This window comes from Schistocerca cancellata, chromosome 6, assembly GCF_023864275.1.
Source record: "Schistocerca cancellata isolate TAMUIC-IGC-003103 chromosome 6, iqSchCanc2.1, whole genome shotgun sequence".
Lineage (NCBI taxonomy): Eukaryota > Metazoa > Arthropoda > Insecta > Orthoptera > Acrididae > Schistocerca > Schistocerca cancellata.
The window spans coordinates 563,561,965-563,585,100 of record NC_064631.1 but is presented as its reverse complement, the minus strand read 5'-3'; the positions used below and the strand labels follow the sequence as shown (position 1 = coordinate 563,585,100).

Sequence of the window (23,136 nt, the reverse complement as noted above, 5' to 3'; positions counted from 1 at the left end):
ATTATCTGGCTGAAATTTGCAGTTTAATCACCTGGTCATGAACGGTATGACAACAAAGTTTCCCACTCTTACAACATGCTGGAAAGCATTCAGACTTCCAACAAAAATCAACATATCCAGTAGTACTCCACATCATTATTCCAGGGGCTGGAGATGTTCAAAAGACGTTGAATACGTAATGCAAAACACTTTTTTCTCCGACAATTTTGGTTGAAAAAATTCTGAATTTGTTGTAAGCCATCTGGGGATATCCCAGCTTCAGCCCTATGTAGTTTCATGGAGTTTCGATACGTGGCGGTGTGCTCGATAAGTAATGCAACACAAATTTTTCTTGGCCAATTTTGGTTGAAAAAATCCTGAATCTGTTGAGACATCGTGAAACATTCCCGTTTTTGGCACCTATGTAGTTTCGTGAAATTTCGATACGTGGCGACGCTATACGTAGCTTTCAAAATAGCACCTGTAATGGAGGTGCGTTCCTAGCAGAGAGTTGGCATTGAGTGTCCTTTGGTGGAAAACCAGAGCGTCGCAGATAATCACAGACACTAGCTGAATGTCTATCGAGACACGGCAGTGAACAAAAGTAGGGTAACCTTTGAGCGAAGCATCCGTAAACATCGCAACAAGATCACGCAAACCTATCTTTTCTCCTGCATGCCGGCCGGCCGCACACAGCTGTGACTTCTGCAGTGTTGGAACGTGCGGACACTCTCATTCGAGGTGATAGGCGGATCACACTCAGACACCTCGCTGCACAACTGGACGTATCTGTTGGTAGTGCTGACTCACTCGCCCACCAGCTGCGGCAGTCAATGTTATGTCTTGCCTCTTAAGATAGCATAAAGTGTCATAGATGATGACATATTGGTTCATCCTGGAAACTGTAAGTAGGCTGTTTCGGTTTTTATATTGGTAACGCCACGTAGCGCTCCGTATGAAAGTCACTGGCTGTGCTGTGTGCAGTCTGTGGCTGGTTTGCATTGTTGTTGGCCATTGTAGTGTTGGGCAGCTGGCTGTTAACAGCGCGTAGCGTCAGTGTTGCCAATTTAGCGACTTTGTCGCTAGAAATGGCGACTTTTGCCTCCGTCTTAGCGACAAAAAAAACTTTTTAGCGACAAAAATTATTTAGCGACTTACCTGGCGACTTTTGGAGTACTGACGACTTTTGAAGTACAAATCAAAACTATTTTGGGCCAGTATTTTCATTAACAAAACTAAGATTTTTACTATAGAATGGGTACTACACTGACTTTGTTCTAGATTTACTAAGTTAAATTAAGTTCTTAGCAGATCACGTATCATTGTTCAGCATTTAGTAAACCTGAATGTGGGAATTGCCTACAGAGTGAGAGAACCTTGACTATAGAACAATTCATTATTCATTACCCACTGGCCTGTTATCGTCGATAGCGTATCAATCTATAATTCTTCAACTTTTGAACTCCCTTTATTTTTCGAAGTGACAAAAAACATACGTAATATTAAGTATACTAAAGTACATTTCTGTCCAGCAACCTCTAATTTTTCGAAATGTTAACTCGCAGTCAAATTATTACCACATGCGCAGTGGTAACGCAAGAACAATTCGGTGGGGGTATCTCAGACATTATTACGTTTTAAACAATGAACAACAGGACTGATATTGAGTTATCGAGTGAGTAGATTGTTTCATGACCTCTAGTTCGCCTGAGTTTTAATGTATTTTCAGTGATTATAAATTGGTGAAACTTATGTTGTGGTGGCTTACATAATGGATTTACCGCAGAAGAAGAAGCAGTACGCTCAAAAATATCGGGATGCGTGGGAAGCAGAACCTGAATTCAATGGCTGGCTGAAACCAGTCGTTGGAGACTTATCCAAGGCAAGATGTCAAGTATGTGCAACAGAGTTTTATGCTAAATTGTGTGATATTAGAAAGCATTCGAAAACTATTAAGCATAAAAAAATGATTAAAAAAAGACAAACCACCTTACCTGTGAAAATTGTTCCGAAAACTACAGTTAGAATAGCAAGCAGAGCGGAAGGAGCCCTTTCTTTATTTATTGCTGAACATCGTTCTATTTTAGCTGTAGATCATGTAGGAATACCGTGCAAGAAGGTGTTTTCCGGTGACGAGGACGCTAAAACATGCAATTACATTGTACAAAGTGCACTAACATTATAACTGAAATTTTGGCTCCATATTTTACACAATCATTGGTTGAAGATATAGGTAACCAAAAATACAGTGTACTAACAGATGAATCCGCAGATGTATCAATATCTAAAATGGTAGGTATCGTCACACGGTACTATAGTGTAAACAACCAAACCACTAGATCAACATTTCTCAAACTCGCTGTAGTAGAAACTGCATATGCAAGAAATCTGGCTGCTGTTCTTGTGAATTCTTTGAAAGATCTCAAACTTCCAATTTCTGATATGGTAGGAATTGGCACAGATAATGCTTCTGCAATGGTTGGAATAAACAATGGGCTTTTCGAACAACTCAAGACAGAATATAGTTTGAAGCATTTGGTATTGATCCGTTGCATTTGTCACTCTCTTCAGCTTGAAGTTTCGCACGCCTCAGTGAGTACCATACCTATAAACATAGAGTTTCTTATACGGGAAACCTACAATTGGTTCTCCATTTCACCCAAAAGACAAGAGGAATATAAAAAGGTTTATAAGACAGTAAATTGTGGAAAACAGCCACTAAAAATTTGAAGATCTGTGCAACACGTTGGCTTTCAATTGAACCAGCAATACGAAGAATTTTGGAGCAGTGGGAAGAACTGAAGTTAAATTTTTCACTTGCCATGGTTCAAGACAATTGTTACACTGCCGATCTTTTGTACAAGATGTATTGCGACGACTCAAATCATCTTTACATGTTTTACCTTAAACGTTCAACCCTCTACATCATCCACAGTTCTGTCAGTGCATGAAAGAGAAGTTATTCGATCTTCTGAGTGACGACGATGAATAGCTCACATACCGGTATGTATATATTTTGTAACCTAATTTGAGTTCTTGCTTTCTTTTGTTACAAATGTAGTTCTATATTTCTAGTATATTTGACTACTGTGATTGAAACAACAATTTGTATGTTGCGTCAATTATGATAACATGTTTAATTAAACGTTATTGTATTTTATATGTATGTTGTTGCAAGCGATGCGTCATTTAATTAAGACAATATAGAAATTACATATGAGACAATGTTTGGCTTATTGCACCATTCACAGCACGAAATTTTCAGTACACCCCTAGTAAAATCAGTTTTAGCGACTTTCTAGCGACTTTTGATATTGAATCTAGCGACTCGGGTTATTTAGAGTTGGCAACACTGCGTAGCGTTGCGCAGTTGGAGGTGAGCCGGCAGCAGTGCTGGATGTGGGGAGAGAAATGGCGGAGTTTTGAAATTTGTAATACTGGATGTCATGAACTGCTATATATATTTTGTCTTTTGATGACTATTAAGGTAAATACATTGTTTGTTCTCTATTAAAATCTTTCATTTGCTAACTATGCCTATCAGTAGTTAGTGCCTTCCGTAGTTTGAATCTTTAATTTAGCTGGCAGTAGTGGCGCTCGCTGCATTGCAGTAGTTCGAGTAACCAAGATTTTTGTGAGGTAAGTGATTTGTGAAACGTATAGGTTAATGTCAGTCAGGGCCATTCTTTTGTAGGGATTTTTGAAAGTCAGATTGCGTTGCGCTAAAAATATTGTGTGTCAGCTTAAGCACAGTCGTGTATAATTGTTCTAAGGGGACGTTTCAAAACAAAACCGGCAGTTCATTGAGTGGCGCCACAAAACTTCTCCTCCGAAGAACAAGTTTAAAGCCGCACCGTCAGCTGCTTAAGTCATGGCGACAATCTTTTGGGACTCTGAAGGGGTTATTCTATTTGATATTCTCCCTCATGGTGCCACGATCAACTCTGAAGTGTTTTGTGCTACCTCCAGGAAACTGAAGATACAACGTTTTCGTCGCCACAAAAATGCAAGCGAACTGCTCCTTGTCCATGAGAACGGAAGGCTGCATGCAAGTCTGCGCGCCCTAGAGGAGTTAAAACACTTCATCGGAATATTCTTTCTTATCCACCTTACAGCCCAGCTCCCTCACCTTTCCATCTGTTTGGCCCAATTAGGATGCACTCCGCGGAAAGCAGTAAACTGATGATGGGAAGGTTACTGATGCAGCAACATGTTGGCCCCACAATCGACCAGTAGAATGGTACCACGCATACAGGCTGACCCAGTAATGTGGCGTAAGCCGTCGCGTTGAACGGAGATTATGTTGAAAAACACGGTTTTTTATCCAAAAGAGTGGTGTACTCGAATCCTGAATAAAACTAATCTCCGTTCAGAAAAAAAATGTGTTGAATGACTTACTGAGCGCCCATCGCATAAATGCCTCACCGCCACGAGCAGAAGTTGAACACTACGGAAATGGCTCTGAGCACTATGGGACTTAGCATCTGTGGTCATCAGTCCCCTAGAACTTAGAACTACTTTAACCTAACTAACCTAAGGACATCAGACACATCTATGCCCGAGGCAGGATTCGAACCTGCGACCGTAGCGGTCACGCGGTTCCAGACTGAAGCGCCTAGAACCGCACGGCCACACAGGCCGGCTCTGATGCTCTTCATCCCAAGGATTCTACCTTTCTGAAAGTCCGTAAGATGACAATACTCTCCACTTGCACGAACCCTGGGCATACTGTATTGCGATCCCCACCTGAAAAGTTCCAATAACGTTAGGCGCATCAAATAGCCATCATGTCCTGAGATAGTTCTTCATCTATAAGAATGGCTTTATACTGTACTTAAAATACTGAAAAAACCTAGTATAATAATGAAATGTTAATCAACGTGTGGAAATACTGCAGTACCAGTTTGGAGGCATTGCGTCAAGTGCCTTCTGTACTAATGGGTGTCTCATGAAAGACGCCCTGGAGGGGTCCAGGGTCGCGCGGCGCATATGCAGGCTATTACCACTGTGTCTGTCGGCTGGCGCTATGCGTAGTTCTCGGACAACAATACTTCGAGCGTGCCCGCTACACTGCGCGACTGAGTGTAATGGTGTCTTATTCTGAGATTTTTTCAAGTTTAATCGCTTCAAATATTGTTGCTGTAAGTTGTTATTGCAAGTGGGCTCTATCGGCGGCTTTCCCTGCCCGTATGTCGCTGGGCCCGGTCATCGGGCAGAAACACCGCGCGCGTGCCTTCTATACTGTGCGACTGAGTGTCCGGGTGTTTTGAGTTTCCTGTCGAGTTTCCATTCGGCATTGTATACACGAAGGGTCAACGAGTGTTTCTTGTGCTGAACTATGCAAAAACAGAATCGTATGTGGACTGTCGGCTTTAATTCATACGAATATTTCCCGGTGTGCATGTTCCCAATGATTCGACGATACGGAGATTAGTGAACAAATTTCAAGAGACGGATCAGTGTTACACAAACGAAGGCCTAGATAACCTAGTGTTTTACCGGAAAATAAATTTGACGAGATAGGGGAGGCCTTGGAAAGAAGTTCGAGAAAATTTTTGCACCGTTTAGCAAAAAAAAGTGGTTCAAATGGCTCTGAGCACTATGGGACTTAACTGCTGTGGTCATCAGTCTCCTAGATCTTAGAACTACTTAAACCTATAAGGACATCACACACATCCATGCCCGAGGCAGGATTCGAACCTGCGACCGTAGCGGTCGCGCGGTTTCAGACTGTAGCGCCCAAGAACCGCTCGGCCACTCCGGCCGGCACCGTTTAGCACTTCAGACTGGTGCGTCAAGAGCACTTGCTCACAGAGCTGTGGACAAACTGAAATTGAAACCCTACAAAATGACCGTGGCGCATCAACTGAGAAACTCAGATACTCTTGTTCTGCGTCGTTATTGCAGTTGGTTGTTACCGTCTACGCACGACGGGGAAGTCGATCCTGAGATGCTTTTTTTCTAATGAAGCCTGGCTGCATTTGTCAGGGTACGTAAATTATGAGAACAATCGACGTTGGAGCTCAGAAAATCCTCAAGAATTACACCGACAACGTCTGCGTGATGTGAAAACAGGAGTATGCTGCGCAACTAGTGCAAGACGAATTATTGGGCCAATCTTTTCCCACAAGTCAGTAAGTTCTGACAGGTGTGTGAACAATATACTGGATCATTTTTTTTAAACTAACACCTAACGTAACGATGCACGGTTATTTAATGTAGGATAAAGCAACTCCACACGTCGCCAATGCTACTATGACAGCAATAAGAAGTGTTCTTGATGATAGGATAGTTGACTCTCCTCCTCGTTCTCCAGATCTAAATCCGTGTGACTTTTATCTTTGGGGAATGTTGAAAGACAAGGTGTATGCAACCAATCCCCACAAGCTCGAAGTGTTGGAAGACAGGGTCGGCTAGTCGCTCCCCAGATTTCGGCAGCCGAAATTCGTCCAGTGCTTGGTAATGTGTTCAGGAGATGTCAGGCTGCTCTTACCACAGAGGGACATCATTTTTCACAACTGCTGTAAATAAAGATAAGCTTAAGTTAATCAGATGGCAACGTTGTTTATGCTTAACTCAGCGGAGGAGCGCGCGTAGCCGACTAACGGCAATTAGTGTCCGAGAGTCGGGCGAGAAGGCGGCGGCCGGCGGATGCGGTGGCGGCGGCCGATGGCGGTGAAGCGCGACTCGCGGACATTTCCCGAGCGTCTTTCGTAGAGGCACCCTGTACTTCACATTTCGTCAGAGTACTTCCATTTCTGTATTTTACGTTTATTCTCATATACATTACTGGCCATTAAAATTGTTACACCAAGAAGAAATGCAGATGATAAACGGGTATTCATTGGACAACTATATTATACTAGAACTGACATGTCATTACATTTTCACGCAATTTGGGTGCATAGATACCGATAAATCAGTACCCAAAACAAACACCTCTGGCCGTAATAACGGCCTTGATACGCCTGGGCATCGAGTCAAACAGAGATTGGATGGCGTGTACAGGTACAGCTGCCCATGCAGCTTCAACACGATACCACAGTTCATAAAGAGTAGTGATTAGCGTATTTTGACGAGACAGCTCCTCGGCCACCATTGACCAGACGTTTTCAGTTGGTGAGAGATCTGGAGAATGTGCTGGCCAGGGCAGCAGTCGAACATTTTCTGTATCCGGAAAGTCCCGTACAGGACCTGCAACATGCAGACGTGCATTATCCTGCTGAAATGATGCTGTAAACACAACCTGGATTCATCCGAAAAAATGACGTTTTGCCATTCGTGCACCCAGGTTCGTCGTTGAGTATACCATCGCAGGCGCTCCTGCCTGTGATGCAGCGTCAAGGGTAACCGCAGCCATGGTCTCCGAGCCGATAGTCCATGCTGCTGCAAACGTCGTCGAACTGTTCGTGCAGTTGGTTGTTGTCTTGCAAACGTCCCCATCTGTTGACTCAGGGATCGAGACGTGGCTGCACGATCCGTTACATCCATGCGGATAAGATGCCTGTCATCTCGACTGCTAGTGATACGAGGCCGTTGGGATCCAGTACGGCGTTCCGTATTACCCTCCTGAACCCACCGATTCCATATTCTGCTAACAGTCATTGGATCTCGACCAACGTTAGCAGCAATGTCGCGAAACGATAAACCGCAAACGCGGTAGGCTACAATCCGACCTTTATCAAAGTCGGAAACGTGATGGTACGCATTTCCCCTCCTTACACGAGGCATCACAACAACGTTTCACCAGGCAACGCCGGTCAACTGCTGTTTGTGTATGAGAAATCGGTTGGAAACTTTCCTCATGTCAGCACGTTGTAGGTGTCGCCACCGGCGCCAAACTTGTGTGAATGCTCTGAAAAGCTAATCATTTGCATATAACAGCATCTGCTTCCTGTCGGTTAAATTTCGCGTCTGTAGCACATCATCTTCGTGGTGTAGCAATTTTATTGGCCAGTAGTGTAGTTTTGTTTCTTCCAGTCTCTGCTCATTTTTGTGATTGCAGCAAGCATGCAGGTTACTCAGGAACCCTGTTTGTGAAGCAGTTGATGAGAACGTTGATCATCTCTCGCTTATCAGTTCAGAAATGGGACATTTCCCTTACAGGATCAAGGGCGGAGCTACTGAGGTCAGCGAATACTTTCGTCGCATGGTTGCAGACACCGTAGCCTACAGGGAGAAGAACAATATCACGAGGAAAGATTTTATGGACTTGCTTATACAGCTCAAAAACAAAGGAGTTGTCGACCCAGACAAGAGCGAGGCTCAGGAGAACGGGTACACGAATGAAGCCATCGATACCAAAAGTAAGTACGCTTCGAGCAAATACTTTCTGTAAAACTTACTATCAGCTGGTTTTACAAACAAAAGTACATTAGAATGAGATTTTCACTCTGCAGTGGAGTGTGCGCTCATATGAAACTTCCTGGCAGATTAAAACTGTGCGCCGGACCGAGACTCGAACTCCGCAATATCCTTCCTTCCAGGCGTGCTGGTTCTGTAAGGTTCGCAGGAGAGCTTCTGTAAAGTTTGGAGGGTAGGAGACGAGGTACTGGCACAAGTAAAGCTGTGAGGATCGGGCGTGAGTCGTGCTTGGGTAGCTCAGATAGTAGAGCACTTGCCCGTGAAAGGCAAAGGTCCCGAGTTCGAGACTCGGTCCGGCACACAGTTTTAATATGCCAGGAAGTTTCAAAAGTACATTAATTTACAATGATTTTTCTATAACTAAACGTGCCGTCTTCTGAATTCGGCATAATCTTGAGCCTATGAACCAAACAATTTGTGTGGTAACAACATTATGGGTATAATTTCCGAGCAAAGACATAAGCAAAACTATATTCCGACTGCCGCGTGCAAGTCGTCGCGAGTCGTTGCTAGAAGGAGCTGTGCAAACTAACTTGGCTACAGCCGAACTCTTGCGGAAGGGAAGTGCAGTAATTTGTCTTGTGCGATACATCAGCATATCGTATGAATTCTTTTCTGAGGAACAAGTATATCATGCGACGCGAAGTACTGTAGCGTTACTGCCTGGAATTTTCAGGTTCATCAGATGCCACAATGCAATATCTCACACCAGTCGTTGCAAATAACTCCAGTAATATGAATGTGACCTTACTACACCAGTAGAAGTAATGTCCACCATAATATCTTTAAAATCAAAAAGTTATAGAGGTTCTAATATAATATCGACGAAGTTAACTAAAGAGGGTTGTACTGAGTCTAGTAACAAATTAAGTTATTAGTATAGCCAGTGATTTGTCAGTGGAACATTTCCTGATGGCTGAAATGTGCTACCTTTGATAAGAAAGAAGATATAGAAATAACACCAAATTTCCATCCAGTTTCACTTTTGGCAGCATTCTCGAAAATTTTTGGAAAAGGCAATACACAGTGAGCTTCTTAGCCATCTGATAAGAAATTATATAACGAGTGGCAGCTGCTGCGTATATACAACGTAGCTCGAATCCGACCCCGCTATATAAGCACCGGCATGTAGGCAAGAGACTAATGTGACATTGGCGTCTTTCCGAATTGCGCGGGGTTAATGCGGAAACGTGAGTTATGCCGACGTTATTACCAAATATGTCCCAACAGGACAAACGTACTGACATTCTTTTCCTGGTAACAGACATCCAATGAAAAATAAATAATGTGCATGGGGTCTGTCGAAAAGCACCGTTCTGGAATGGTGCGACAAGTTCATGATAATGCACGTCCCCATTTAGAAAATGTCATAACGCAGAAGTTACGCCAACTCAAGTGGGAGATACTCGAGCAACCGCCCTATAGTCTTGATCTCTACCCATGCAATTATCCTGCCTTTAGTAGTAATAAGGGCTTGAAGGGTCGACGATTCCTGCTGGACGAGAATGTGCAGCAGGCAGTTACGGACTTCTTAACGCAGCAAGACACGGTGTTTTATCAAACGGATATCTTCAACTTGGGATGATTTCCTCAATACTCGCGGTGATTTTGCCTGACTGGCATAACGATTCTGAACTGTACGGCCTTCGGAAGGGAACTTGTTGGCCGCCCCTTATACGTTGTCGAAGTCGCTATTCGCATTTATACACGGTTCCGCTGTTGATGAGGGAATTTACACATACAGTGAGAATGCACTTAATTAATTAGATGAGAACTTACAGGTTACTCGCATATTTTGTGATCTGTCGGAGTTATTTAACTGTGTTGTGGTGCCAGACGCCAATTGCAGCGTATTGACACCACATGTAGTGGATGGGTGACAGGAGGTGCCGTATTACAACTCGGCGAGAACTTTCCAAATGATTTATTTGCTTCCGCTACAGTGCTCTGTTCACCTCGGTCTGCGTCACAAGCCCCGCAGTGCTAAGGTAGCACCCCCAGCGGCCTGTGCAGTGCAACGCTGTGTCGTGCTGGCCTTGTTTGGCAGCCGTAGAGTTCCGATTACAACAGGATGGCTGCGCCAGCAGCCGACTCAGCGACCACTGTTCTCGTTGTCTCCGCCTTGCTCCGCCGGGAGTCATAGGCTGGCCCCGCTGCTGCTTCTTCCTCGGTTGGCATAGCTCGGAACGCGGCGGCAGCGACCGCCCACGATCCGGCGTTCGAATCTGCGGCCACTCTCTTCGGAAGTCTCCGGTGTGAGTCCCGGGCCGATACGACTGCCCGCGGTAGCGAGCCAAAGAGTGGCCCGCCCTGGTTGGCTGCGGATCCCACGTCGGCCTCAGAGGGTCGAACCAACGACCCGCCATGGGCTAGGGTGTTGTCGCCCCATCTGTTGCTGCATGTAGCCCGGCGGAGTGATACGCCCCGCCGTCCAGGAGAGCTGCCACACTTGAATGACTCTCGTTAGAAAACAACACCTATTTATACTCGGCTGTGTGGCTCTGTTACGCCAGTGGGCTCCTTCTGCCTATAGCTTGCACCATGCGAACCGCTGCATTTACTCTTTTCAGTGGTTCGACGGTCCTGTGGCCTCCATTCCACTTCGCAACCGCTGGTCAGCGTAACGTACTGCAATCCGGCCCGCACCTGCCTGTAACTTGTGCTCCGAATATCGCGCAAAACTAACTTTCCCTATCTTAAACGGTGGTGCCGCTACAACTGTGTAAATTACAGAATCCTATTAAGTAAATTAGAATAGTAAGTTGAAAACAGAAACTGCAGCAAAAGGGATCACATCATATGTCTCCGACAGCAAACAAAAGGTGTCATTAGGAAATAAAGGTCTGTTAAGGTACCAGGCTTCATTCAGTTGGGAACTATACATGTGGTGTCCTCTAAGGTTCGATGTTAGTGACCAATGACTTTTCGTCAGTAACATTACCAGTTGCCAACTTCATTTTGTCTGTGGGTGATAGAAACATTACAGTTATAGCAAATCAGGTATAGTCTCAAAACGACTGGCTCATGAACTTTTCAGCTTGATAAGAAATGAGACTAGGAGGTACTGCTGCAGTGCCTAAACAGGTCTGGATGTGTAGTGCGGAAGTTCTCAGAGATACGTGATACAAAAATAAAAAAAGACTTCTTTTATTCCATAACATCAAGCTGGATTTTTAGGCTAACTCATCAAGCCAAGCTAAAGTTTTCCCAAGTGGTGAGAACTCGAAATCGTCCTGCAGAGGCCTGTTTTAGGAAATGAGGTAACTGCTCTTTCCCAAAATATTTAATTCTTAATGAAATGTGTCACTAATATACAGGGTGTTTGTTTTAACTTTATACAACTAAATATATCGAAAACGACGCGGCCGGCCGTGGTGGCCGAGCGGTTCTACCTGGCGTCAGTCCGGAACCGCGCGACTGCTGCGGTCGCAGGTTCGAATCCTACCTCGGGTTCAAATGGTTCAAATGGCTCTGAGCACTATGGGACTCAACATCTGTGGTCATAAGTCCCCTAGAACTTAGAACTACTTAAACCTAACTAACCTAAGGACATCACACACATCCATGCCCGAGGCAGGATTCGAACCTGCGACCGTAGCGGTCACGCGGTTCCAAACTGAAGCGCCTTTAACCACCCGGCCACACCGGCCGGCCCTACCTCGGGCATGGATGTGTGTGGTGTCCTTAGGTTTAGGTTTAAGTAGTTCTAAGTTCTAGTGGACTGATGACTTCAGATGTTAAGTGCCATAGTGCTCAAAGCCATCTGAACCATTTGCAAACGGCGCATCGTACGAAAAAAATGCTCTAGGTGAAAAATTAATATCAGTAAAGGGGACATCTGTCTCTGCCGCAACTGGCCACCTCCGACACCACTGCGTGGGTGGAGCCAACTTCGTATTTTCAAATGGGAATTTTCCATTCTTACTGCGCATTCGGATTCTACGCCAAAAAATACGTAGCTTTACTCAAACCACTGTCTTTCGTTCTGGTAGATGGCGCCATAATCCACAAGTATTACGTCCGCGTGTTTTTGCAATTAAGAGCCGACGCGTTTGATTCTACATTCCATTTATGATGTAAATGTAAACGTTTGTGTTCTAACGGTTAATATTTATGTCTGACATTTATTTCAGTGTCGCATATTTGACTGTACAATTGCAATATATTCGGATGTTCAATGTCTCGTTAAAAACTACCTGTAACGTGATCCAGGAACAACGACGTGGGTGTAATAGTCTTCCACTTCCATCGGGATGCTAGACATCGGTGAGTCAGCTTCATTCTTGTTTTCCGTAAGTCCTCTTGCCTCTCACCATTAGGGTGCATCATTTCGGTGCGCATCCATGGCAGGTACGCCTGTCACTATTACTTCATGATCATTTTACCTTATTACAACGGTTGTCGTTTGTATTCCGCCGGTAGCCGCGTAGTAGCCAGGACGAAATCAGTCACGCTGATGCGGAGTTCGAGTATAGGCACCGAAATCAAGCGTTCCGATGGTTTGGCGACTCACCACATTCAACGCCGCAGAGAACAGAAAATGACGTTACCATACAAATAGCTTATTCGCCAGAAACTTGCATGTCCAGCCATTTTATTTGTACTGTACAGTCACATTTGCAACACTCAGGTAACGTTTGTACATCAGTATCAACTGCTAGAACACAAATGTTTATATTTGCATCGTAAATGACATGTACAATCAAATGCTTCGGTTCTTTGTTGCAAAATCAGGTATACCTGATAATTGTCGGTTACAGCGCCGTCTACCACGAATGGGAAATAATGGTATGAGTAAACAGTATGTATTTTTTGGTGTAGAATCCGAATAGCCAATAAAAATTGGAGGCTCCTACTTGAAAATACAAAATGACCCCACCCTCGTAGAGGTGTGGTTAGGAGGTGGCCAGTTGTAGCACAGCCAGATGCCCCTTTTACTAATATTAACTTTTCACTTACATCATACACTCCTGGAAATTGAAATAAGAACACCGTGAATTCATTGTCCCAGGAAGGGGAAACTTTATTGACACATTCCTGGGGTCAGATACATCACATGATCACACTGACAGAACCACAGGCACATAGACACAGGCAACAGAGCATGCACAATGTCGGCACTAGTACAGTGTATATCCACCTTTCGCAGCAATGCAGGCTGCTATTCTCTCATGGAGACGATCGTAGAGATGCTGGATGTAGTCCTGTGGAACGGCTTCCCATGCCATTTCCACCTGGCGCCTCAGTTGGACCAGCGTTCGTGCTGGACGTGCAGACCGCGTGAGACGACGCTTCATCCAGTCCCAAACATGCTCAATGGCGGACAGATCCGGAGATCTTGCTGGCCAGGGTAGTTGACTTACACCTTCTAGAGCACGTTGGGTGGCACGGGATACATGCGGACGTGCATTGTCCTGTTGGAACAGCAAGTTCCCTTGCCGGTCTAGGAATGGTAGAACGATGGGTTCGATGACGGTTTGGATGTACCGTGCACTATTCAGTGTCCCCTCGACGATCACCAGTGGTGTACGGCCAGTGTAGGAGATCGCTCCCCACACCATGATGCCGGGTGTTGGCCCTGTGTGCCTCGGTCGTATGCAGTCCCGATTGTGGCGCTCACCTGCACGGCGCCAAACACGCATACGACCATCATTGGCACCAAGGCAGAAGCGACTCTCATCGCTGAAGACGACACGTCTCCATTCGTCCCTCCATTCACGCCTGTCGCGACACCACTGGAGGCAGGCTGCACGATGTTGGGGTGTGAGCGGAAGACGGCCTAACGGTGTGCGGGACCGTAGCCCAGCTTCACGGAGACGGTTGCGAATGGTCCTCGCCGATACCCCAGGAGCAACAGTGTCCCTAATTTGCTGGGAAGTGGCGGTGCGGTCCCCTACGGCACTGCGTAGGATCCTACGGTCTTGGCGTGCATCCGTGCGTCGCTGCGGTCCGGTCCCAGGTCGACGGGCACGTGCACCTTCCGCCGACCACTGGCGACAACATCGATGTACTGTGGAGACCTCACGCCCCACGTGTTGAGCAATTCGGCGGTACGTCCACCCGGCCTCCCGCATGCCCACTATACGCCCTCGCTCAAAGTCCGTCAACTGCACATACGGTTCACGTCCACGCTGTCGCGGCATGCTACCAGTGTTAAAGACTGCGATGGAGCTCCGTGTGCCACGGCAAACTGGCTGACACTGACGGCGGCGGTGCACAAATGCTGCGCAGCTAGCGCCATTCGACGGCCAACACCGCGGTTCCTGGTGTGTCCGCTGTTCCGTGCGTGTGATCATTGCTTGTACAGCCCTCTCGCAGTGTCCGGAGCAAGTATGGTGGGTCTGACACACCGGTATCAATGTGTTCTTTTTTCCATTGCCAGGAGTGTATTTTCGTACGATGTGTCGTTTTTGAGATATTTAGTTCTATCAAGTTAAAACAAACACCCCGTATATTTCTTTTTCAATCAACTGCTCTGTTAACGGAATCAGTGCTAGAAATAAGAATAACTTTGCCAAAGACTTATCTCTGAATGTGTCTGAGGAGTATGTTGCGGCTTAAGAATTTGGGGTCGCATATGCTTTTGTTAAAAAGGAAGAGGAGGGTACTGAGCTTTGGGGTTCGGGAATGATTTCGACCCGCATGTCTCAGTGTCTTATAGAGTTAACTGAGTCCTTTTGCGTTTGGGTCGCATAGCATGCATTGTTGTCCGTGGTGATCACACACAATATTGAAGACCATGTCCCACATTTTGTAATAACCAGAGGACCATCAAAAATCGTGGTGACATTCGCGTAATTATTGTCTGTAAACTGAAGTGTTATTTCTGTTCGTCTCAATGCGCATGTCCTTCAGCTAGCTTCTGCGGTATACTGTAGCAGTTCTTTGCGGGACCCTTTCAGTCTGCTGCATCTGACAGTAGGTCGCACTAAAAATCCAACTTTAGTATTCGGACACTTTTCAGAACCAATTATTTCACGACAAATTGTTCTGAAAATATGTGTTTCAATATCTTGTCGAGCAGTCACACTGTTGTATCACTTCTTTCAAAAGCAGTGACATACTGCTAATGATTTTTGTAATTAGTCAGTACATAGATCATCTCATTCTTCTTTTAATCGACAGTTCAAAGTTTCTTTGGATGATTTTGGTGTTTTCTAACAAGTCGCTCTAGTTCTCGTCAACATTCTCTATACGTTTGAGGTCTGGTGATAGAGGTGATGGTTGTAAGATCTTCGGAGAACTGTACACCAAACATTCCTGCACAATGCGAACCTTATGCTTCGGTCATTGTCTTGGTAGAACTTGGACGTGTTTGATTTTTTCAGCACTTTCGCGTATGCTGTTTTTTATTATTTTCAGATAGACATATTTGTCCGTAATAATGTCGACGAACACTAATTAGACAGGTCAAAATGTGGATATACGGCCTCATACAAGAACACTGTCATCTCCATGCATTACAGTCAGCTTAAAATTTATTCTTCTTCCGCCACACCATTCTTCGTCTTTCCAACCTAAAAATTCTAAATTTTCTTTCGACGTTCATTCACATAATGCTTCTTCCTAACCACTCTTCCATTGTAGCCACTACATTTCAATGCTCTGTGAATGGCTTGTGGATATACGTTCTTTCCAGTCTCGTTCAGAGGCCGACATGCTAATTTGGGTGCACTGAATGTAGAATCCTTCTTTATTATGCGTATTAGATTCCTCTTGTCACATGAATCCAACTTCTCTGGTTGGCACTTCTGATGTGTAGAGATTATACAGTCCTCGTTTTTTAATCGTTTGACGACATAAGTCACAGTGCTCTTACGCATACTGAGAATGTCATAACTTTGTCTATATAATGTACCTTTTGCGTTACGAAAAATCACAAGTTGCATATCAAAACTGGTATTACTTTTGCGTGACACTGTACCATCTGCACAGTCGACCGCACTCATAAACAAACGCTACCTTCTAACCCAGAGTCCATAACTTGGCGTGAACGATCTAAACAAGTGCTACACTGCCAACTGTCAGAATATTAAAGTAACGTGAAAATCGAACAGCGTATTATTTAAACGGTATTATTTAACAACTGTTAAAAGTTATATAAAAAGTTCATACTGTTATGTGCTGGACATCGATCTTACTACAATACTTGATTATTATTTTTTTTATTTTGTTTATCATAATGTTATGATTTTATAGAGGAAAATCTCATAGTGTCCGAACATTAACATTACTGTATATGTTTCCGTGGGTAGTTTCACTGCAGCTTTTTTATCATAACAGTGGGAGCAACAAACTAAACAAACTTAACTTAAAGAAGACTCAAAGAAATTAAGAATTGACGAATATATATCAATCACGAAACAGAGCCCTTAAAAGCTTTATTGTGTTTATGTCGCAACTTCTAATAAATCGATAGGCGTCTCGGGAAACAAGTTGTTTAAGAAGTTATCAAACACTCATTCGAGAACGTCGAGTGTGTCAAGACATAGTTTTAAATTTGACCAGCAGTCACTCAATAAATATTTTGAAAGAGGATAAAGACTTAATGGCTGACCAGTTTGTTGAAATTCATCCAAAGGACTTGAGGCCATTCAGCAGTATACAGGCTTTCTAAATTTAGGGCACTCACTGATTGTAATAGGAAAAAAGATGGTTCTATGGACATTAAAAACCACATTTTGGTGGTATGCAACATAGTGCAAAGAAAGCTTAGCATGAAAAAGGAGCTTCTTCTTTCAGATATGTAGTTTTTAGACGAACATAAAATGAAAAACGAAATTCATTTTTGCCAAAATGCATTGGGAAATTTAGAAGCATGAGTTTTTCAGCGAACCCGCAAAGCGCATCCTGTAAAAAGTAATTAAAATTGGTATAACTGGGCTCATTTTTGGGCTGATAACAGACACTAGAATCCCAAAACTTTACTTCAGATAAAGGTTACAGTGTAATAGAGATCTTCATTTCTTGGGTGCAAATGATATCTCCTTTAGAGGCGGTTCTGCTTATTACAGGTAACATGTATTGGAGGTGACCGGATGAGTGCCCGAATATAGAGTACCCAGGACTGGCAGAAAAAGGGTGAAGTTGCAGAGAAAAACGTTCATATCGAAATAAATAAATAAGCCCGAAATACGCCGAAAACGAAATAAAGGACAAATGAAATACACCATTTTTTGGCCTACAATGATCCAAAATGAATATACATGTAATTGAGCCTCATCTTATAGTACAAGGGTAAAAAAAAGACTTTTCATCAACTTCCGACCTCTACTCGTGACACTGCAGTGTAAGCGTAGAGAATAAAATGCTGCGCAGCGTAACACAGCGGGAAGATGGATGGGCATGTTTCCTATAGCCTGCATGGGCTGGGCGTAGCTTGGCTTTGGCGTGGGTAAAGCACCGTGTCCATTCTGCTGATAGCGTGAGGCAGCTGGCCTGCTTGACTAACAGGCAAGCATTGGCAGGATGAAAGCGGAACATGTGTTGTTGTTGTTGTTGTTGTTGTTGTTGTTGTGGTCTTCAGTCCTGAGACTGGTTTGATGCAGCTTTCCATACTACCCTATCCTGTGCAAGCTTCTTCATCTGCCAGTAATTACTGCAGCCTACATCCTTCTGAATCTGCTTAGTGTGTTCATCCCTTGGTATCCCTCTACAATTTTTGCCCTCCACGCTGCACTCTAATGCTAAATTAGTGATCCCATGATGCCTCAGAACATGTCCTAACAACCGGTCCCTTCTTCTTGTCAAGTTGTGCCACAAACTCCTCTTCTCCCCAATACTATTCAATACCTCTCATTAGTTACGTGATCTACCCATCTATCTTCAGCATTCTTCTGTAGCACCACATTTCGAAAGCTTCTATTCTCTTCTTGTCCAAACTATTTTTCGTCCATGTTTCACTTCCACACATGGTTACACTCCACACAAATACTTTCAGAAACGACTCCCTGACACTTAAATTTGTACTCGATTTAACAAACTTCTCTTCTTCAGAAACGTTTTCCTTGCCATCGCCAGTCTACATTTTATATCTTCTCTACTTCGACCATCATCAGTTATTTTGCTCCCCAAATAGTAAAACTCCTTTACTACATTAAGTGTCTCATTTCCTAATCTAATTCCCTCAGCAACACCCGACTTAATTCGACTACATTCCATTATCCTCGTTTTGCTTTTGTTGATGTTCATCTTGTATCCTCCTTTCAAGACACTGTCCATTCCGTTCAACTGCTCTTCCAAGTCCTTTGCTGTCTCTGACAGAATTACAATGTCATCGGCGAATCTCAAAGCTTTTATTTCTTCTCCGTGGATTTTAAGACCTACTTCGAATTTTTCTTTTGTTTCTTTTACTGCTTGTTCAATATACAGATTGAATAACATCGGGGAGAGGCTACAACCCTGTCTCACTCCCTTCCCAACCACTTCTTCCCTTTCAAGCCCCTCGACCCTTACAACTGCCATCTGGTTTCTGTATAAATTGTAAGTAGCCTTTCGCTCCCTGCATTTTACCCCTGCCACCTTTAGAATTTGAAAGAGAGTATTCCAGTCAACATTGTCAAAATCTTTCTCTAAGTCTGCCAATGCCAGAAACGTAGGTTTGTCTTTCCTTAATCTTTCTTCTAAGATATGTCTTAAGGTCAGTATTGCCTCACGTGTTCAAATATTTCTACGGAATTCAAACTGATCTACCCCGAGGTCAGCTTCTACCAGTTATTCCATTCGTCTGTAAAGAATTCGTATTAGTATTTTGCAGCTGCAACTTATTAAACTGATAGTTCGGTAATTTTCATATCTGTCAACACCTGCTTTCTTTGGGATTGGAATTATTATATTCTTCGTAAAGTCTGAGGGTATTTCGACTGTGTTATACAGCTTGCTCACCAAATTGTATAGTTTTGTCAGGACCGGCTCTCCCAAGGCCGTCAGTAATTCTGATGGAATGTCGTCTACTCCCAGGTCCTTGTTTCGAATTAGGTCTTTCAGTACTCTGTCAAACTCTTCACCCAGTATCGTATCTCCCATTTCATCTTCATCTACATTCTCTTCCATTTCCATAATTTGTCCTCAAGTACTTCGCCCTTGTATAGACCCTCTATATACTTCTTCCACCTTTCTGCTTTCCCTTCTTTGCTTAGAACTGGGTTTCCATCTTAGCTCTTGATATTCATACAAGTGGTTCTCTTTCTTCCAAAGGTCTCTTTAATTTTCCTGTAGGCAGTATCTATCTTACCCTAGTGAGATAAACCTCTACACCCTTACATTTGTCCTCTAGCCATCCCTGCTTAGCCATTTTGCACTTCCTGTTGATCTCATTTTTGAGACGTTTGTATTCCTTTTTTCCTGCTTCATTTACTGCATTTTTATATTTTCTCCTTTCCTTAATTAAATTCAATATTTCTTCTGTTACCCTAGGATTTCTACTAGCCCTCGTCTTTTTACCTACTTGATCCTCTGCTGCCTTCACTACTTCATCCCTCAAAGCTACCCATTCTTCTTCTACTTTATTTCTTTCCCCGATTCCTGTGAATTGTTCCCTTATGCTCTGCCTGAAACTCTGTACAACCTCTGGTTTAGTCAGTTCATCCATCTACTTAAATTCCCACCTTTTTGCAGTTTCTTCAGTTTTAATCTACAGTCCATAACCAATAGATTGTGGTCAGAGTCCACATCTGCACCTGGAAATGTCTTACAATTTAAAAACCTGGTTCCTAAATCTCTGTCTTACCATTATATAATCTATCTGATACCTTTTAGTATCACCAGGGTTCTTCCATGTATACAACCTTCTTTCATGATTCTTAAACCAAGTGTTAGCTATGATTAAGTTGTGCTCTGTGCAAAATTCTACCAGGTGGCTTCCTCTTTCATTTCTTAGCCCCAATCCATATTCACCTACTATGTTTCCTTCTCTCCCTTTTCCTACTCTCGAATTCCAGTCACCCATGACTATTAAATTTTCGTCTCCCTTCACTACCTGAATAACTTCTTTTATCTCGTCATACATTTCATCAATTTCTTCATCATCTGCAGAGCTAGTTGGCATATAAACTTGTACTACTGTAGTAGACGCGGGCTTCGTGTCTATCTTGGCCACAATAATGCGTTCACTATGCTGTTTGTAGTAGCTTACCCGCACTCCTATTTTTTTATTCATTATTCAACCTAATCCTGCATTACCCCTATTTGATTTGTATTTATAACCCTGTATTCACCTGACCAAAAGTCTTGTTCCTCCTGCCACCGAACTTCGCTAATTCCCACTATATCTAACTTTAACCTACCCATTTCCCTTTTTAAATTTTCTAACCTACCTGCCCGATTAAGGGATCTGACATTCCACGCTCCGATCCGTAGAACACCAGTTTCCTTTCTCCTGATAGCGACGTCTTCTTGAGTAGTCCCCGCCCGGAGATCCGAATGGGGGACTATTTTACCTCCGGAATATTTTACCCAAGAGGACGCCATCATCATTTAATCACACAGTAGAGCTGCATGCCCTCGGGAAAAATTACGGCTGTAGTTTCCCCTTGCTTTCAGCCGTTCGCAGTACCAGCACAGCAAGGCCGTTTTGGTTAGTGTTACAAGGCCAGATCAGTCAATCATCCAGACTGTTTCCCCTGCAACTACTGAAAAGACTGCTGCCCCTTTTCAGGAACCACACGTTTTCTGGCCTCTCAACAGATACCCCTCCATTGTAGTTGCACCTACGGTACGGCCATCTGTATTGCCGAGGCACGCAAGCCTCCCCACCAACGACAAGTCCATGGTTCATGGGGGGGGGGGGGGGGGGGGGGGGGAACGTGTGTACTCCTCTGCAATACTAGCAGCGACCGGACACAAATCTTAAGTGGCTCGAAGGCGGCATAGTTCTCTCGGCTTCAGACGATGGGGAACTAGGGAGTCCACGTTTACGTCGTAGTGAATAAACCAGAAATGAAACTCTTTAATTTATATGAAATTCATAAACAGGGGTTAAATAAAGCATAACAATTCGAAAATGTGCACAGTTTTAAGTCAATGATATCTTACTTCCAAGAGCTTTAAAAATATTGCGGTGTCATGCGGATATGAATTTGAAAAATATTCTTGTTTAGAGTTCAAATCTGGCAACGGGTGATTTTCCCTTAAGAATGGTCAGCGCAGCCACAGGATCTGTGACAGCGCGTGTCCTGCAGCATTTATGTTTGCTTCCATTTCCTCTGATCGAACGTTCAGATATTTTTCAGTAACTCGGAAATACACTCCTGGAAATTGAAATAAGAACACCGTGAATTCATTGTCCCAGGAAGGGGAAACTTTATTGACACATTCCTGGGGTCAGATACATCACATGATCACACTGACAGAACCACAGGCACGTAGACACAGGCAACAGAGCATGCACAATGTCGGCACTAGTACAGTGTATATCCACCTTTCGCAGCAATGCAGGCTGCTATTCTCCCATGGAGACGATCGTAGAGATGCTGGATGTAGTCCTGTGGAACGGCTTGCCATGCCATTTCCACCTGGCGCCTCAGTTGGACCAGCGTTCGTGCTGGACGTGCAGACCGCGTGAGACGACGCTTCATCCAGTCCCAAACATGCTCAATGGGGGACAGATCCGGAGATCTTGCTGGCCAGGGTAGTTGACTTACACCTTCTAGAGCACGATGGGTGGCACGGGATACATGCGGACGTGCATTGTCCTGTTGGAACAGCAAGTTCCCTTGCCGGTCTAGGAATGGTAGAACGATGGGTTCGATGACGGTTTGGATGTACCGTGCACTATTCAGTGTCCCCTCGACGATCACCAGTGGTGTACGGCCAGTGTAGGAGATCGCTCCCCACACCATGATGCCGGGTGTTGGCCCTGTGTGCCTCGGTCGTATGCAGTCCTGATTGTGGCGCTCACCTGCACGGCGCCAAACACGCATACGACCATCATTGGCACCAAGGCAGAAGCGACTCTCATCGCTGAAGACGACACGTCTCCATTCGTCCCTCCATTCACGCCTGTCGCGACACCACTGGAGGCGGGCTGCACGATGTTGGGGCGTGAGCGGAAGACGGCCTAACGGTGTGCGGGACCGTAGCCCAGCTTCATGGAGACGGTTGCGAATGGTCCTCGCCGATACCCCAGGAGCAACAGTGTCCCTAATTTGCTGGGAAGTGGCGGTGCGGTCCCCTACGGCACTGCGTAGGATCCTACGGTCTTGGCGTGCATCCGTGCGTCGCTGCGGTCCGGTCCCAGGTCGACGGGCACGTGCACCTTCCGCCGACCACTGGCGACAACATCGATGTACTGTGGAGAACTCACGCCCCACGTGTTGAGCAATTCGGCGGTATGTCCACCCGGCCTCCCGCATGCCCACTATACGCCCTCGCTCAAAGTCCGTCAACTGCACATACGGTTCACGTCCACGCTGTCGCGGCATGCTACCAGTGTTAAAGACTGCGATGGAGCTCCGTATGCCACGGCAAACTGGCTGACACTGACGGCGGCGGTGCACAAATACTGCGCAGCTAGCGCCATTCGACGGCCAACACCGCGGTTCCTGGTGTGTCCGCTGTGCCGTGCGTGTGATCATTGCTTGTACAGCCCTCTCGCAGTGTCCGGAGCAAGTATGGTGGGTCTGACACACCGGTGTCAATGTGTTCTTTTTTCCATTTCCAGGAGTGTAGAACACCAGCTACATCTAGATAACGTCAGCTCAAAGATAGGAAAGCAACGGCACACCATCTCCAGTAGTACCGTGCCCATAAAAGCACTGCGGTGTAAAACCAACGTTTTGGTTGAATACTTTGGTC

At 44.7% G+C, this 23,136-nt stretch overlaps 2 protein-coding genes across 3 annotated transcripts in view; one reads left to right on the top strand and one right to left on the bottom strand.

Moving 5' to 3' along the window:
- LOC126191405 (uncharacterized protein K02A2.6-like) overlaps nt 1-23,136 on the bottom strand; it is a 314,219-nt gene that overhangs the window by 250,221 nt on the left and 40,862 nt on the right. The window lies entirely within an intron of this gene.
- Nucleotides 1-23,136, top strand: part of LOC126191404 (cytochrome P450 6k1-like) — a 134,774-nt gene that overhangs the window by 86,334 nt on the left and 25,304 nt on the right. For both annotated transcript variants that reach the window (XM_049932270.1, XM_049932269.1), the window contains exon 5: nt 8,086-8,285. In XM_049932270.1, coding sequence (XP_049788227.1) covers nt 8,086-8,285 — 200 coding nt within the window. The remainder of the gene's footprint in view (nt 1-8,085; nt 8,286-23,136) is intronic.